General features: G+C 42.0%; 1 protein-coding gene across 1 annotated transcript; it reads left to right on the forward strand.

Annotated features, from left to right (window-relative positions):
* The first annotated feature begins 683 nt into the window (after positions 1–683).
* Positions 684–10,092, forward strand: LOC116406818 (vomeronasal type-2 receptor 26-like). The gene is made up of 5 exons (XM_031891738.1): positions 684–992; positions 3,149–3,955; positions 4,450–4,671; positions 5,968–6,085; positions 9,203–10,092. The coding sequence occupies exons 1-5, from the start codon at positions 684–686 to the stop codon at positions 10,090–10,092; spliced, it is 2,346 nt and encodes a 781-aa protein (XP_031747598.1).
* Positions 10,093–18,170: the final 8,078 nt, after the last annotated feature.

An 18,170-nucleotide genomic window follows, 5' to 3' on the forward strand; every position in this document is an offset into this window, starting at 1 on the left:
TGTCTGTATAAAGAATAGAATAGTCTTCAATGTAAATCCAATGCCCGCATCATAAGGCCTTTCATGTATTTTCCAATTACATGTGTAATTTTGTTTTGTACTATGCACCCTGCTCCCCCAGCAGAATGAAAATAGTTGCTTGTTGCCTTAAAGGAAAAGAAAAGGTATAAACTAAGTAAGCTTTATCAGAAAGGTCTATGTAAATACAGCCATAAGCACTCACAGAAACGCTGCACTGACTTCTCTATCAAAAGAAACACAGGATGTACACATGTATTTCGGTATTAGACTTCCTCTCTCAGAAAAATCCTTCATTCCCGGGCCTTGAGTCTACACAGCTCTCTCCTCTCTCCCTTCTACTGCTCCCCCCTCCCTGAAGAATTCATAAGAATTCACTCCCCCTCCCATCAGAATGTGTGATCTGAGCTACCAGCCCCTAGAGCTGCAGCATGGACACTGTGAGACCAAGCTAATATGGCAGCTGCTATCTTGAGCAAATGGAGGGAGCTTCTAAGGCTGTTTACTCAGGTATGGCCAAGCTTTCTGCAGAATAAATATGGAAAAAAAAATCTTGATTGTGGGATACAAATAACCATAATTGCCCTAGATATTACTGTTGGCTGGATTTTAATTTGTATATATATATAAATATATACTGTATGTATAAATATATATACACATACATGCATTCTTATTCTAGTTCCATTTTTCAATATTATCGTCACTTTCTGGCTGCCATTTTTGCCATTGAGGAAATCAACCAGGACCAGAACATTCTGCCTAATGTGACCTTGGGATTCCATATCCATGATTCCTGGGCCAATGAGAGAAAAGCCATTAGCAGTACATTTAGTATGCTGACAGGGAGCAGTGATTATGTGCCTAACTACAAGTGCATCCAGAACAGGATTCCCAGTGCATTCATAGGGCACCTACTGTCTTCTGTATCTAATGTCATGTATCAGATCACTAGCATCTATGGCTTTCCCCAGGTATGGAATGTTCCTAATTCATCTTATGGCTTTCTGCTTCTGGGTAGAAATTTAAATTGATATTTATCTATAAAGAATGTGCAACCCTGCTGGTTACTGTATATGCAACAATAAGGACAACTTGCTGAATATGACAGATGTGTACAGAAAATACTGAAATCAGTAATATTTATGATTTTAGTTTACCAATGGTAACACTATAAAAGGAGTATTAATAGGTGCAGAAGTAACCTTTATTGTTTCTTAGGGAGTGAGGAGGTTGTTGGGGTGCTATGTAATGGAACCACAACTGGTTGGGGTCACTGATCTAGAGCAATCTAGAGAAGAATTATCCAACAGTTTCCATGCTAGTTTTCTGATTTAGATTAAACTAATGATGTTGATAAAGTTTCTGCTGTTTTGGGCAGGAGCCATAAATATAATTTAATAGACCAAATTCAGCACATGGACTTTTAGATCAGGCAGTGCTAATACTAAACAGTTCAACCGTGAAAATTTTTTTTGGAATATATGCTAGAATCTCACAATTTTGCCATTCTGTCTGCAGTCAATTCTGCCATGGTTTAGAGTTAAAGGAGAAGGAAAGGTAAAAACTAAGTAAGCTTTATCAGAAAGGTCTATGTAAATACAGCCATAAGAGTTCTCTGTCAAAAGATTAGTTGTGTCTGTTTTCCTCTGCCAGAGACACGCAGCTCTCTGCTCTCTCCTCTCTCCTGCTCCCCCCTCCCTCAAGAATGCTAAGAACTCACTCCCCCCCCTTAGGAATGTGGATCTGAGCCAATCAGCAGGAAGCTGACTCATAGGGGCACATTAATTAATCCACGAACGTCCAAAAAGCGGCCAAATGCGTTTTTTCCGTAATGATCGGAATTTCTGGCGATTTTTTTCGTCGCTGTAGAGACTTGTTCGCGAATTGTCATGATTTTTTTGTTGCCGTCGCGACTTTTTCGTCACCGTCGCAAAAAAATCAGATTCGTTTTTCCGCCGTTTACAATTGCTCAATACGAAAAAATTGCGCAAAATACGAAAAAAAAATGAAAAATTTTCGTTTCCAATCCGATTTTTTCCCATTCGGGATTCGGATTCGTGGATTAGTAAATGTGCCCCATAGTCTAACTAACTGAGCATGTTCACTTGGTCTTCATGTCTGTGCAGGAGTGAGGCATTATGGGAACTTTCTTTACACAGTTTAGCGTTTTTTCTTCCTGTTTGGCTTCTGATCATCTGAACGGGAGAAATATGGGGAGACTTAAGGGCACTATTGAGAGAACTGAAGGTATGCCTGCAGCTTGAGATTAACTCTTTACTTGCCTTTCCTTCTCCTTTAAAACAAATGAAATGATACCTGCTTGGTAGATGAGACCACTGAATAAACAGTTACATGGATCTCTGATTTTCCATGCATATTGTATGTCTTTATACATCTCAAAGGAGAAAATTGCAAGTAAACAGTAATTTGACATTAATGTAACGATACTGAAATGGTAGGCACTTAATAGAAAAAAAATTCTATTAAAACAATTACACAGTTAATTGATTTTTTAATACTTACCGTACCATTGAAATGTCAATGCAGTTGATAATATATCCAGTACTGCATAGACAGGTCCGGAGTTTGGGGGATTTCCAAACTTTTTCCATATTGCTGCCCTCTGAAGAAATCAGATACTGGTTGATAAAACACATAGGCAACTTCCAACCATACAGTACAACTTTGCAATTCTATATATCATACTTCTGAAGGAAAGAGAGCCTTCTTGTTTTGTAATGTTTATTAAATACTAGAACATGACTCTGCCTTGAAGGTGATGAAATGACTATAGTTACTCTTCTGTAACATAGAGGAGCCCGTAAACGGCCAGAACTAACAACCTTGGGTGTAGCAGGAGGGCTCTGCCAACCCCGGTATTCACCAACGCCCTTTTGGGGCCCTGAATTTTCTGCGGCAGAGTTGACAAGGATCCTACACACGGCCAAGGTTAATCCAAAAACACGGTACCAAAGGGATCACGCAAAGGCAAGGCAAATGGTCAGTGGCAGGCAGCGAAGATTCATAAGTCAGGAGGCAGGCGAATAGTCAAAACCATGTTAATGTAATGAATTTACATTTTCTGTATTTTTCTTTTTTTTAAATAACATATTTCATTTCTACCCAGGTTAATTACGGAGCTGTGGATCCTGCATTCAGTGACAGAATCCGCTTCCCATTATTCTATCGAACAGTGCCAAGTGAAACTGCCCAGTACCAAGTAATCATCCAGCTCATCAAGGCTTTTAATTGGAACTGGGTAGGGATGATATCCTCTGATGATGAGACGCACCAGAAAGCCAGTGAAGAGATGAAGAAAGAGATCATTAATAATGGGATCTGTGTAGCTTTCCTTGTACAGATAAGTGAAATAGATGGTACAAGTTTTTACTTTGCTTTGCAAGCAATAAGGCAGGCAAATGCCAGTGTTGTCATAGTGTATAGCAGAGTGGTTGTCTTTCTGTCATTTCTTTTATATCTAAATGACTTATCAACTAATGTGGTGTGGCTAATGCTGTCCCCTTTGGCATCAGCTTCAGAAGGACTATATACTCATGAGTTTAATGGATCCCTTGTTATATTTTTTCGTCAAGGAAACATTCCAGGACTAAGAGATTTCCTTTACAAGGCTGATCCTTCAAGGTTTCCTAAAGACCGATTTACTGCTGCAGTTTGGTTAGAAGTGTTTGATTGCCGCTCTGAACAAGCCTTTCCTAAGTCTTCATTCAAGTCCTACCATATATGTAATGACAATGATACACTAAGGCAATATGAGAAACACGGATATGATGTGAATTATTTCAGATTAACATACTTTATGTACATTGCTGTATATGCTATGGCCCATGCTCTCCATGCTGTGTATATGGATAAAGCCAGTGGTGGAACTATCTTGCATCCTGATAAAACAACAAATGGACTGAAGCCAACACAGGTATTAAATGTGTTCAAGCTAATTCTAATAAAACAAAAAGCTTTTAAAAGCACCTAAAATGAGTCTTATTGTCCAAAGCAGAGTCCCTTTGTACTTTGTTTTAAATTGTGATGCCTTCACAAATAAGTGTCTACTTTCATGGCAATATGGGAATATCCAATATTCCCCAGAGTTTCGGAGGTCCATCAGTTTTTTCTAGCTGTTGCTGTAGAACTGCACATCCTCCGATTCAAAGAAATCAAATAGTTAGATACTGTATCCCAACAGATCTTTTGAAAGACATCACTTGTATGATACATTGGGCTCAGAGTGCCCTGATAGTTCAACTGGTGGCACAACTAGCCATATTAGCAAAATGCTACCACAGGCCACGAAGAGTCAGCATTCACAAAATATGCACCATCCTCCTATAATGTCTAGAATAATACTTTGCTGGTCTTTGTCTTTGCATAGAATTTAGAGCCATTGTTCATAAGTCCATATTTTTATTGTAGTTAAACCAGCACCTCAAGAAAATCCATTTCAGAACTGACTCTGGAGATGAAATTTTCTTTAATGAGAAAGGAGAGGTTCTGGGGCATTTTGATATAATAAACTGGAACATTTTCCATAACGGAACAGTGACTACAAGACATGTTGGGACCTTTATTTCATCTCAGTCTCCAGGACTCGCCATTGAAAAAGAGGCCATTCTTTGGGCATCTCATTTTAATGGGGTACTGTATGCATTTATATGGGAACTTTTTCTAAAAATGCGTGTTTTATTAAAATTAGAATATTTTAAGTTTTCGTACTGTGCAAATTTTTTGCAACATTTTTTCGTTAATTTGTGCGACAAAACCATATTTGTTGCACCGAGTACGAAAGTTTCGGATTCATTAAAGCTTATGCCATTGAGTCCTATGGGAGACTTTCCTTGGGCCGGGTTGGAGCTGCAGAGTGCCATTGAGCCCTATGGGAGGCTTTCCTTGGGCCGGGTTGGAGCTGCAGAGTGCCATTGAGCCCTATGGGAGGCTTTCCTTGGGCCAGGTTGGAGCTGCAGAGTGCCATTGAGCCCTATGGGAGACTTTCCTTGGGCCGGGTTGGAGCTGCAGAGTGCCATTGAGCCCTATGGGAGACTTTCCTTGGGCCGGGTTGGAGCTACAGAGTGCCATTGAGCCCTATGGGAGACTTTCCTTGGGCCGAGTTGGAGCTGCAGAGTGCCATTGAGTCCTATGGGAGACTTTCCTTGGGCCAGGTTGAAGCTGCAGAGTGCCATTGAGCCCTATGGGAGACTTTCCTTGGGCCGGGTTGGAGCTGCAGAGTGCCATTGAGCCCTATGGGAGACTTTCCTTGGGCCGAGTTGGAGCTGCAGAGTGCCATTGAGCCCTATGGGAGACTTTCCTTGGGCCGAGTTGGAGCTGCAGAGTGCCATTGAGCCCTATGGGAGACTTTCCTTGGGCCGGGTTGGAGCTGCAGAGTGCCATTGAGCCCTATGGGAGACTTTCCTTGGGCCGGGTTGGAGCTGCAGAGTGCCATTGAGCCCTATGGGAGGCATTCAAAATCATGCACAGAAGGATAAAAACCAGGTTTTTCCAACGTTTACGATCATTCAGATACTAAAATTCTGTGCATTTTCATGACATTTCCAGTCATCAGAAATTATCGTATCTAATCCAAATTTTACCCATTTCAGGCTTTGAACTCGTACCTTGATGAATCAGCCCCATAGATTAGATTAAAGTTCTCAGTCTGAGCCATTCACTCTCTCTCTCGCTGCTAGCAGATCTAGCCTGCTAATTATTCCCCAGGTGAGACTTCCTTGGGGAATTAACCCACTCAGAGCTGCTATACATGAGGGAAAAAGAGATGAACCTTTGGGGAACTATATCTCCCTTCAAACTCTTTTCCTGTTACCAGTTTACAATATGCAATATGTGTTTTAGAGGTAGAACTGGGGATGGAAATTAAAGATAGCTATGCAGTTTAATAGTATAAAAACATTACAAATATCAACATATCTTCCTATTTAGATCTCAAGGAACAGTGCCAGCTGTCTCCCTGGTCACAGAAAAACTTTTGTGGAAGGAAAACAAGTTTGTTGTTATGAGTGTGTTCAGTGCTCAGAAGGAGAAATTTCCCCATTGCCAGGTAGGTAATGCTGACTAAGGCATGGCAAATTGGCTAAAAGAAACTTTTAACAGGAAATATTTATGCCACCAATATTGTTCTATCGAGGTATAGTTTCATGACCAGGAGAGGACTGCAAGGTCCCTTATATAGCCAGCACAAAACAGTATGCACTCATACCTATAATAAAGCTTTTTTGAAATATTATCCGCTGTCCTGGAGTCCGACAAGTGCATGCTGTTTTGTGCTGGCTATTGAAGTTGAATCTCCCCATGGCACCCGGGCCACCAAAAGGAAGCGGTGAGTGGACATCCTGCATTTTGAATTTACGTATGAGCATATACTCCCCAGAACAAAGAGAGGAAAAAAGTGATAAGCGAAAGGTTCTGGGGAAAAGGACATGAACCTACTATTCAATTGGGTGAGTGTGAGCGCTAATTGAAATATAAATCAGTTTCTTATCTGTAGTGGGAAGGACTGTGAGCCCCCGAACAAACAAATAGTGCAAGGTCCCTTATGCCTGATCTCTGATTGTAATGCATGATTAATGAGGAACATAATGGGGCCCATTTATCAAAGTACGATCGCTTCCAAATACAAAAAAAATCGTATTTTTTCTAAGTTTTCATACTGTGCATATTTTTTGCGACTTTTTTGTTAATTTGCGACAAAAAGCGCGTCAATTTGTGCAACAAAATTGTATTTGTCGCGCTGAGTACGAAAGTTTCAGATTCATTCAAGCTTCAGTAACGTGACTTTCCTTGGGCCAGGTTGGAGCTGCAGAGTGCCATTGAGCCCTATGGGAGGCTTTCCTTGGGCCGGGTTGGAGCTGCAGAGTGCCATTGAGCCCTATGGGAGACTTTCCTTGGGCCGGGTTGGAGCTGCAGAGTGCCATTGAGCCCTATGGGAGACTTTCCTTGGGTCGGGTTGGAGCTGCAGAGTGCCATTGAGCCCTATGGGAGACTTTCCTTGGGCCGGGTTGGAGCTGCAGAGTGCCATTGAGGCCTATGGGAGACTTTCCTTGGGCCGGGTTGGAGCTGCAGAGTGCCATTGAGCCCTATGGGAGACTTTCCTTGGGCCGGGTTGGAGCTGCAGAGTGCCATTGAGCCCTATGGGAGACTTTCCTTGGGCCGGGTTGGAGCTGCAGAGTGCCATTGAGCCCTATGGGAGACTTTCCTTGGGCCGGGTTGGAGCTGCAGAGTGACATTGAGCCCTATGGGAGACTTTCCTTGGGCCAGGTTGGAGCTGCAGAGTGCCATTGAGCCCTATGGGAGACTTTCCTTGGGCCGGGTTGGAGCTGCAGAGTGACATTGAGCCCTATGGGAGACTTTCCTTGGGCCAGGTTGGAGCTGCAGAGTGCCATTGAGCCCTATGGGAGACTTTCCTTGGGCCAGGTTGGAGTTGCAGAGTGCCATTGAGCCCTATGGGAGGCTTTCCTTGGGCCAGGTTGGAGCTGCAGAGTGCCATTGAGCCCTATGGGAGACTTTCCTTGGGCCAGGTTGGAGCTGCAGAGTGCCATTGAGCCCTATGGGAGACTTTCCTTGGGCCAGGTTGGAGCTGCAGAGTGCCATTGAGCCCTATGGGAGGCTTCCAAAAACATGCACAGAATGATCAAATTCAGAAAGGTGACTTTCGGATTGCCAATACGATATTATAGTGAATAATACAAATTTTTCGTAAGCATTTTTGTAATATTTGCGATCATCAGAAATGATTCTAATCTAATCTAATTCTAATCCAAATTTTACCTATTTCGGGAATCAAACTTGTACTTTGATGAATCAGCCCCAATGGGTGACTTTCCCTGAGTCATTGTGCATGAGGGGGAAATAGCAATGTTTCCAAAATGTTTCCTGCCTGTGGAAATCTCAGGCAAGTATGGCTAAGAATGTTGCCAATGGCAGGTACTAGGGATGACCAGGGATAGTTTATGGGTCGCCCTAGCCTAACAGCATTCAATGTTCATTTTACAAAAATACAGTAAAAACACACATTTAATAATGATACTTCCTTATGATCCTCATGTTTGGTCTGTAAGGAAACTTTAGACAATTTAGTAAAACTTTCTCATTTATTTAATTATAAAATTCGAACAAACTTGTTTCCATGAATTTACTAAAAAATCTATAATAAAGAAGCATAAGTGGGAAAAGTTGTGAAAATTCCAAATTCATGTAAAGTTGCGAAGCAAAAGAAGGATCCTCCGGGGAAGGGAAGGGACATCTTATTGACTTCTACATGATCTCTGCAAGTTTTAGTTGGTGATTTGGTCTGATTTTTAGCCGTTTTGACTAGTGATAAATCTTCGCCAGTCATGGATTTGCAGCAAATTTCCACATTTCGCCATTGATGAAATGCTTGGCGAAACTTCGCAAAAATTTGCCACAAAAAACCACAAAGAAATTTGTCACGGGTCAAGAAAACGGGTCACGGGTCGCGTCAAAATAGGCACGGTCACATCAAATTGGGTGCTATTACATCAAAATGGGCACAGTCGTGGCAAAATAGGCGCGGATGCGTCAGGACAAACGCGGTTCATGAATTTTTCACCATTTCACGTATTTTTCTATCGTGTTTTTTGGCAACGCAAAACAGTAAAGATTCATCCATCATTAGTTTTGATGCATAGAAAATCTTGAAAAAGTTACAACCATTTTTCAGCATCTTTTAGTGCTGAAAATTCCGACAGTAAATAGCCCCTTTAGTGTTTATATAACCCCTTTGTGTTCGGAAAAAATCAGAGGGCAAAGTAGTTAAAATAGAGATAGAACACAGCTAATCGGAGCTTTGTATCCCTCTGCATACTTCCTTACCTGTGACTGACATCCTTTTATCAGCAACTGACCAATGACTCTCCAGTAAAAAAAGGTCCTTTTTTTTTTGCGTTTTTTTTTAAGAGACATGGTCATTGGTTACATGAGCTGAGCTTATAGAACAGGCTTCTAATTAAAAAGAATTTTCAATTATATATTGCTTTTTTTTTATTTGGCCAAGATAACACTGACAAGCATTGTCATTTTTTTCTTTATTTCCCCTTTAGAAGTCATCTTTATGATAAGATAGATAAATAACAGCAGGAGGGCCTGGCAATGGATAAACTATATCATGTGTCAGATGATCCCTCTTGTTTTATTTCAGACATGGAGAATTGCTTGAGATGTCCTGAAGACCAATGGTCCAATGAGAGTAGAGATAAATGCATCATGAGAGCCATTGACTTCCTTTCTTATAAAGATATATTTGGAGTGGCCCTAACCACCACTGCTCTAGTTCTGTCTTTTTGCACATCTGCAGTTTTTTGCCTCTTTTTAAAACACAAGAAGAGCCCCATTGTGAAAGCCAATAACCAGGAGCTCAGTTACATTCTTCTTCTTTCCCTCATGCTATCCTTTCTTTGTTCCTTACTATTTATTGGGAGGCCCAAAAAGGTCACCTGTCTGTTAAGACATACTTCGTTTGGGATTATCTTTGCTATTTGTATTTCTTCCATCTTGGGGAAAACCATTACTGTTATTATTGCCTTCAATGCCACTAGACCTGGAAGCCGGCTCAGGAACTATGTTGGTACCCGGGTCCCTAAATACATTCTTCTACTATGTACACTTCCTGAGGTTTTCATCTGTGCACTTTGGCTCATAATCTCTCCCCCATTCCCTGACTATGACATTCACTCTGCAACAGGAAAGATCATTTTGCAGTGCAATGAGGGATCACCTAGTGCATTCTACATAATGGTTGGTTACATTGCCTTGTTGGCTTTTGTGAGTTTCTTTGTTGCTTATCTTGCCCGTAAATTACCAGACATATTTAATGAAGCACAATACATAACCTTCAGCATGTTGCTGTTCTGCAGTGTATGGATCTCCTTCATCCTGGCCTATGTGAGCACCACAGGCAAATATTTAGGAGCGGTGGAGATATTTGCCATCCTTGTTTCCAGCGCAGGACTTCTTGGCCTTATATTTATCCCAAAGTGCTACTTTATCATTTTCAAACCATCAGTGAGCCCTAGAGGTCATTTATTATAATGAAGATGTTATCCAATATCAAAATCTCTCTTAACAGCTATGGTAAATTAAAATCATTGTGTGAAGAGCAATTCTTGAACTAAAAACATAGTTAGACTTGTGACCGTTGTGCCACAATTGCTGCTTGCAGTTCAAAGAAAATCAGAAGCAGCTGCAATTTATTTGTTTGGCTGGTCTTTCTTCTGGAGCTCGCCATCAAAATGATGCATACAGCCAATTCCCAGCTCACACTTTGAAGCCTGGAGCTACCACCTTTAAGCTAGATGATTTGCGCTAGACGATTTTCTGCTTATGCATTGCATCAGTATGCTATATTGTGCAGATTCCTAGTTATGTAAATATTTCCTTGGCCAAGACACATCACTTTCCGTTGAATATTCTAAGCATACCAATGTGTTTTGCTTTTACAGTTTAAATAAACGAATCAAGAAATCTTTGTAGAAATACATTATTTTGTTCATAAAATTATCTAAAATAACCAAAGTAAAATAAATCAATTTGAAGGACAGACAAAATATGTTGAGGACTCACCACAGATAAGAAGAGTCTCAGGTACACCGCCCTAAGCCTTCAGCCAGGAGAGCGGATATCACAATGAGGAGCAGGCACTCAATGAGCATACCTCCAGGCAGAATACACATAGTAGACCAGTTTATTGAAGTGCCATAGTCAGATTTAAATTCTGCCTGGAGGAACAGTATGCTCATTGAGTACCTGGAGGAACAGTATGCTCATTGAGTACCTGGAGGTACAGTATGCTCATTGAGTACCTGGAGGTACAGTATGCTCATTGAGTACCTGGAGGTACAGTATGCTCATTGAGTACCTGGAGGTACAGTATGCTCATTGAGTACCTGGAGGTACAGTATGCTCATTGAGTACCTGGAGGTACAGTATGCTCATTGAGTACCTGGAGGTACAGTATGCTCATTGAGTACCTGGAGGTACAGTATGCTCATTGAGTACCTGCTCTTCATGGTGAAAAAAAAATCAATCTTTTGGGTTACGATGATTAAAAATTTCTCAGAAGATTTTCTAGCAGTTCAAGTTGTTATTCTAAAAGGATAAGTAAACCTAAAAACACTTAATGCAAAATTGCTTAGTTTACATCATTTATATTTTCTCAGTTTCCAAATTATTGAAATTTTTATTATCTGAAGTGATGAGCCAATCTGTCCCTTTTTCTGGAAAAATTCGAGAAACGCGGGTGGTCCACACAACTTTTTTGGTGTGAGGCAAAACCTTTTTTGCAACAACCGCGCCCATTCTGAGGTGACTGCATTTCGCCACTGGTGGATTGTTTTGCGAAACAGATGAAAAAAATTGCTGCGGAAAAATTTGCTGCGTGTCCAAAAATTGTCGCCCGCAACAAAAGAATAGTCGCGTCAAAAAAGAATAGCTGCGGGCAACTAAAGAATAGTCACGCGTCAAAAAAGAATATCTGCAGGCGACAAAAGAATAACCGCGGGCAATAAAAGAATAGTCGCGCGTCAAAAAAGAATAGCCGCGGGCGACAAAAGAATAGTTGCGCATCATAAAAGAATAGTCGCGAGTCATAAAAGAAGAGTCGCGTCAAAAAAGAATAGCCGCGGGCAACAAAAGAATAGTCACGCGTCAAAAAAGAATATCTGCAGGCAACAAAAGAATAACTGCGGGCAATAAAAGAATAGTCGCGCGTCAAAAAATAATATCTGCAGGCGACAAAAGAATAACCGCGGGCAATAAAAGAATAGTCGCGCTTCAAAAAAGAATAGCCGCGGGCGACAAAAGAATAGTCGCGCGTCATAAAAGAATAGTCGCGTGTCATAAAAGAATAGTTGCGTCAAAAAAGAATAGCCGCGGGCGACAAAAGAATAGTCACATCAAAAAAGAACAGCCGTGGGCGACAAAAGAATAGCTGCAGGCGACAATTTTTTTTGAAGGGCAACATTTTCGTCGTTTCGCAAATTTTTTGCCATTTTGAATTTTTTGGCAACAGATTCTCTTATCACTATTGATAATCCAATAATAATTAAGGACATGGCAAGGACATATTATGAAACATTATGGAATGTTCCTAAATAATCTTAAAGATCTCTGCTTCTTGGAGAAATTTAATTCATATTTATGCGTAAAGGATGGATTTTGCAGACATATCAACCTCCCAATCTCCAGATCTGCTGAGAATATTGCTGTATTTTTAAATATCTTTTAATGACCACAGCCCTGCAACTTGCTAAGATAATAGAGTAGTATAATTATTATCAACAGAATCATTGGTAAAGCACCAATTTATCATCGTCAACAACTTAAACTGCTCAATCATCCAATATTTAAGATTTTTAGAAAACCAGTGAAGAAACAAAGAATGAAATGAAATAGTTATGGCTTTGCTCTGCAAACCATAGTTGTTGATATGTTCAGAGATAAAACTAAAACGAGATCATAGTACATAAATCAAAATCAGAAAATCCAAATTTTTGTGTGCAGCAAATAGATTGGGTTTATTTACATAAATAAAATATTGGGTTAGACAAAATAGGATGCTTGTGTCATGAATTAAGGTGAACATACACTGACTGATCCTCTAAAGCAGGGATCCCCAACCTTTTTTTACTTGTGAGCCTCACTCAGATATAAAACGTGTTGATGAGCCACACAAGTATGAAAAAAGTTCTTTGGGGGGATGCCAAATAAGGGCTGTGATTGGCTATTTGGTAGCCCCATGTGGATTGCTAGCTGCAGAAGGCTCTGCTTGGGGTAAAACTGTGTTTCTGTGCTTCCAAAACAGATTTTTTTATATTTAATGCGACGTGAGGCTAGCCATATTCTTCATTTCCCAGGGTGCCACAGCCATGTGACTTATGCTCTGATAAACTTCATACTTTACTGCTGAGCTGCAAGTTGGATTGATATCACCCCCCACCCCCCTCCCAGCAGCCGATCAGCAGAACAATGGGAAGGGAGCAAGATAGCCGCTCCCAGTAGGTATCAGAATAGCACTCAATAGTAAGAAATACAAGTCCAGCTTGGGACTCCTCCAGTTACATGGGAGTAGGAGAAACAATACCTGAAAGCAGTTCTAATGTGTAGCGCTGGCTCCTTCTGAAAGCTCAGACTCAATGCACTGAGATGGCGCCTACACACCAATTACAACTAAATAAAATATATATGTAAAACAAAAGTTACCGGCACTCCTTAAATATGAAAAAATCCACCTATATTGAAATGATTAAAAGTAGTTATGAGCGAATCTGTCCTGTTTGGGTTCTCAGTAATTTTTTTCTTTTACAAAAAATCCACGAAACACGTTCATCGCGCAATTTTTTGTTGCACAAGAGTTTTTTTTTGCCATGACTGCACCTATTTTTGACACAACCGCACCTATTTTGACTCGACCATGACTTTTTTGACCTGTGAAAATTGCTGCAAATCCCTGTCTGGCAAAAAAAATTCATTCATCGCTAATTAAAAGCAACATACAAAAAATACATGTGAACTTCCGGGACTCACGTCCCTTTCTCAAACATGATATATACTCCCAAATTGAATCACACTTCTTATACCCATAAGTCCCTTTGTTCCTGCTTGCAGCTTTATCTTAAGGTACATGGTCTAATTGTGTATCAATGTTCAACTACAACTCACAATGAAGTAAACTAGCATAATAAAACAAAGTAACACAATTGTAATTTACAAGTATTACACAAAGCCATTGGGTCATAATCACGATTCATCCCCCCGGGCTCTAATTTCCCAGAGTATGAATCCAAAATGCCTCAAATATAATTCTCAGTTAAGCCTATGAATAAGTGTGCTTGGCATACGAAACGCGTTAGGCGTTCCTTCTTTTAATGCAACAATAAAGATTTGATTTTATGAGAGACCCCGGAGTCCGGAGCGCTTGGTGTCCACTACGTTTGAAATCAGTTACCTCCACGCCTAAGATCCGGAATAGATTCTATCACAGTGTATCACAATTGCGAGGCGCTATGTCCTCCTTGTTTAAACTGATGTGGAACAGGCAATTTAACTACTTCATTCCTGATTGAGATCCCTAATTGGTTGTATTTTCTTTCCTACATACATTAGTCTACATGGACATTTAGGGGCCCATTCATTAAAGTACAATGGCCATGAATCCCAAAAATTTGTATTTTTTCTAACGTTTAGAACCGTTCATATTGTTATCAATAATATCGTAAAAAATACAAATTTTTCGTGATACGTTCATTATTGTACGAAAAATTCATACTTTTTGTACTGTGGGCAACGGTAACAAAAGTTTTGGATTCATTCAAGCTTGGGTATTGTTACTATCTTTTGGCCAGGTTGGAGCTGCAGAGTGCCATTGAGCCCTATGGGAGACTTTCCTTGGGCCAGGTTGGAGCTGCAGAGTGCCATTGAGCCCTATGGGAGACTTTCCTTGGGCCGGGTTGGAGCTGCAGAGTGCCATTGAGTCCTATGGGAGACTTTCCTTGGGCCGGGTTGGAGCTGCAGAGTGCCATTGAGCCCTATGGGAGACTTTCCTTGGGCCGGGTTGGATCTGTAGAGTGCCATTGAGCCCTATGGGAGACTTTCCTTGGGCCGGGTTGGAGCTGCAGAGTGCCATTGAGCCCTATGGGAGACTTTCCTTGGACCGGGTTGGAGCTGCAGAGTGCCATTGAGCCCTATGGGAGACTTTCCTTGGGCCGGGTTGGAGCTGCAGAGTGCCATTGAGCCCTATGGGAGACTTTCCTTGGGCCGGGTTGGATCTGCAGAGTGCCATTGAGCCCTATGGGAGACTTTCCTTGGGCCGGGTTGGAGCTGCAGAGTGCCATTGAGCCCTATGGGAGACTTTCCTTGGGCCGGGTTGGAGCTGCAGAGTGCCATTGAGTTCTATGGGAGACTCTTCCTTGGGCCGGGTTGGAGCTGCAGAGTGCCATTGAGTCCTATGGGAGACTTTCCTTGGGCCGGGTTGGAGCTGCAGAGTGCCATTGAGCCCTATGGGAGACTTTCCTTGGGCCGGGTTGGAGCTGCAGAGTGCCATTGAGCCCTATGGGAGACTTTCCTTGGGCCGGGTTGGAGCTGCAGAGTGCCATTGAGCCCTATGGGAGACTTTCCTTGGGCCGGGTTGGAGCTGCAGAGTGCCATTGAGCCCTATGGGAGGCTTTTCTTGGGCCGGGTTGGAGCTGCAGAGTGCCATTGAGCTCTATGGGAGACTCTTCCTTGGGCCAGGTTGGAGCTGCAGAGTGCCATTGAGCCCTATGGGAGACTTTCCTTGGGCCAGGTTGGAGCTGCAGAGTGCCATTGAGCCCTATGGGAGACTTTCCTTGGGCCGGGTTGGAGCTGCAGAGTGCCATTGAGCCCTATGGGAGACTTTCCTTGGGCCGGGTTGGAGCTGCAGAGTGCCATTGAGCCCTATGGGAGACTTTCCTTGGGCCGGGTTGGAGCTGCAGAGTGCCATTGAGCCCTATGGGAGACTTTCCTTGGGCCGGGTTGGAGTTGCAGAGTGCCATTGAGCCCTATGGGAGACTTTCCTTGGGCCGGGTTGGAGCTGCAGAGTGCCATTGAGCCCTATGGGAGACTTTCCTTGGGCCGGGTTGGAGCTGCAGAGTGCCATTGAGCCCTATGGGAGACTTTCCTTGGGCCGGGTTGGAGCTGCAGAGTGCCATTGAGCCCTATGGGAGACTTTTCTTGGGCCGGGTTGGAGCTGAAGAGTGCCATTGAGCCCTATGGGTGACTTTCCTTGGGCCAGGCTGGAGCTGCAGAGTGCCATTGAGCCCTATGGGAGACTTTCCTTGGGCCAGGTTGGAGCTGCAGAGTGCCATTGAGCCCTATGGGAGACTTTCCTTTGGCCAGGTTGGAGCTGCAGAGTGCCATTGAGCCCTATGGGAGACTTTCCTTGGGCCGGGTTGGAGCTGCAGAGTGCCATTGAGCCCTATGGGAGACTTTCCTTGGGCCGGGTTGGAGCTGCAGAGTGCCATTGAGCCCTATGGGAGACTTTCCTTTGGCCAGGTTGGAGCTGCAGGGTTCCATTGAGCCCTATGGGAGGCCACATTGTGCACATCCCAAACATGGGTACATTCTATCCTTCCTTTGTGCCAATGTCATCTTTCTGTCCTTCTTATTAGATCCAGTGTTAGCTTTCACTAACATATCCTGCATATTTTTAGGTCTCCTATATGATAGGGCATATGGGGTTGTTGGAATTCTAACACTTGTGGATCAGCATGTGATAAAACAATACTAATGAATCAGCCTGTAAGTGTTATAAAAAGGAAATTGAAATAACAATAATAACAGTGAACCCGAATTTGCCATATTATTCTAGGTTCCAAGGAACCTTTACATTTTAAAGCCTCAAAACATATGAAAATAAAAACTACATTATCTTCACAATTAGCAACAGATATTTACTTCCCAGGTCCAATAACCACACGTTTTATTCCTGGGGAATTTCAGAATAAAATACATTAAATTAACTAATTCAAAGGAGAGAATATATTTTCAGAGCAGTCCCAATCTCTTCCAGACTATATAAATGAGTTCACTGTATATTTCGTTAAAACTACTAGCATACCTGATATCACATACTGTGCCATGGAGCATTAATTACTGATTAGCAACAAATGATTTTCTTCATTATATCATGGTACTGGTACATGCTGCTGAATAGACTAATATGGAACAAAAACAGATAATTCAGAAAATAAGGTGATGTCTTAAAATGACTGCTAATATTGCTGTGAGCTGTAAGTACGAGGCTTTAAGCTTCAAATGTTTTCTTTTTTCATATTTCTAGAATGGGAAAATGTACTATGACATTTGTTAAACTGGGGTTCCTGTCTGCATTTGTGCCCCAGCATTTGTGTAGCCCTCTATGCTCATATCAAGGTTACAGGTACATGCTGTAGTATTCCCAGAGTATCCAGAACAGGTTTGAGTCTTTTATAACAGTGGCAGTTTATTTTTCACATTAGTAATTAAATATGTGTACTTGGCTAATGTCACAAGATAAATAACCATTCCATTCTATTTGGTTTCTAATTGACCTGGGGTGAGCATCTTTAGAATTCTACCATATTTTGCAGATAATCCCAGACTGTGTGTTTCCCTTTCTTATGGGCATTTTATGTGTTGAAATTCAGTCCCGGGCTGCCAAGTTTTCATTCCCTAGCTTGTCCAATGTACAATCAACTCTCTGGACTATGACACGTACGGTTCTGAAGGAGGGGGTTTATTGTATCAAAGCACCAAAACTAAATAGAGATAACCCACAAGGTACGTAGCAAAGTGGTGGAACACGCTGCAATGACAAATGTATTATTGTGTATTTGCTATTTTACACTCTATTACTTTATTAAATTGAGATTATTGAAGTAAAACAGTGTACATGGACAGTTCTGAGAAGCTGCTGAATTGGAACAACCAACGTCAACATATTGTGCTAAACTGAGTCAGTACACAGACTCCAGTGAATAAGTGATAGGGTGTGTTGGCATGGGCAAGTGCTGGAGACATGCTGTGACACTTGACACGGTATTGCAATGCTTTCTTTAGGTTCACTTACTCTTCTTAGTGAAGACCGAGTGTTGCTTGATCTTTCAGCTGCAACTGGGCTTCAGTAACACATTGGGTAGTGTGGGGATCAGAGGGCATAAAACTGGCTCAGTTTTACACTTGAGATAAGAGATTGTTAAGCAGATGGGAAGGGAGAAGGGAGGAGGGTTGAGTGGTGAAAGCAGCAAACATGGTGTCTGTCCCTTTCCAATCTAAGTAGCTTTGTCCTAATAAGACTACTAGGGGAGCACTGGCCAGACTTCTACAGTAACTGAAAGGCACAAATCTGCCATTAACTACTAATATACCCACTGTCTGTGTATCCAAAGAAACCCATTCACTACTTGATCCTACCCTGGTACAGAAGCCGGTCACTAACTGCTAATATACCCACTAATATACCCACTGTCTGTGTATCCACAGAAACCCACTCACTACTTGATCCTGCCCTGGTACAGAAGCCGGTCACTAACTGCTAATAAACCCACTGTCTGTGTATCCACAGAAACCCATTCACTACTTGATCCTGCCCTGGTACAGAAGCTGCCCACTAACTG

This window comes from Xenopus tropicalis, chromosome 8, assembly GCF_000004195.4.
Source record: "Xenopus tropicalis strain Nigerian chromosome 8, UCB_Xtro_10.0, whole genome shotgun sequence".
NCBI lineage: Eukaryota > Metazoa > Chordata > Amphibia > Anura > Pipidae > Xenopus > Xenopus tropicalis.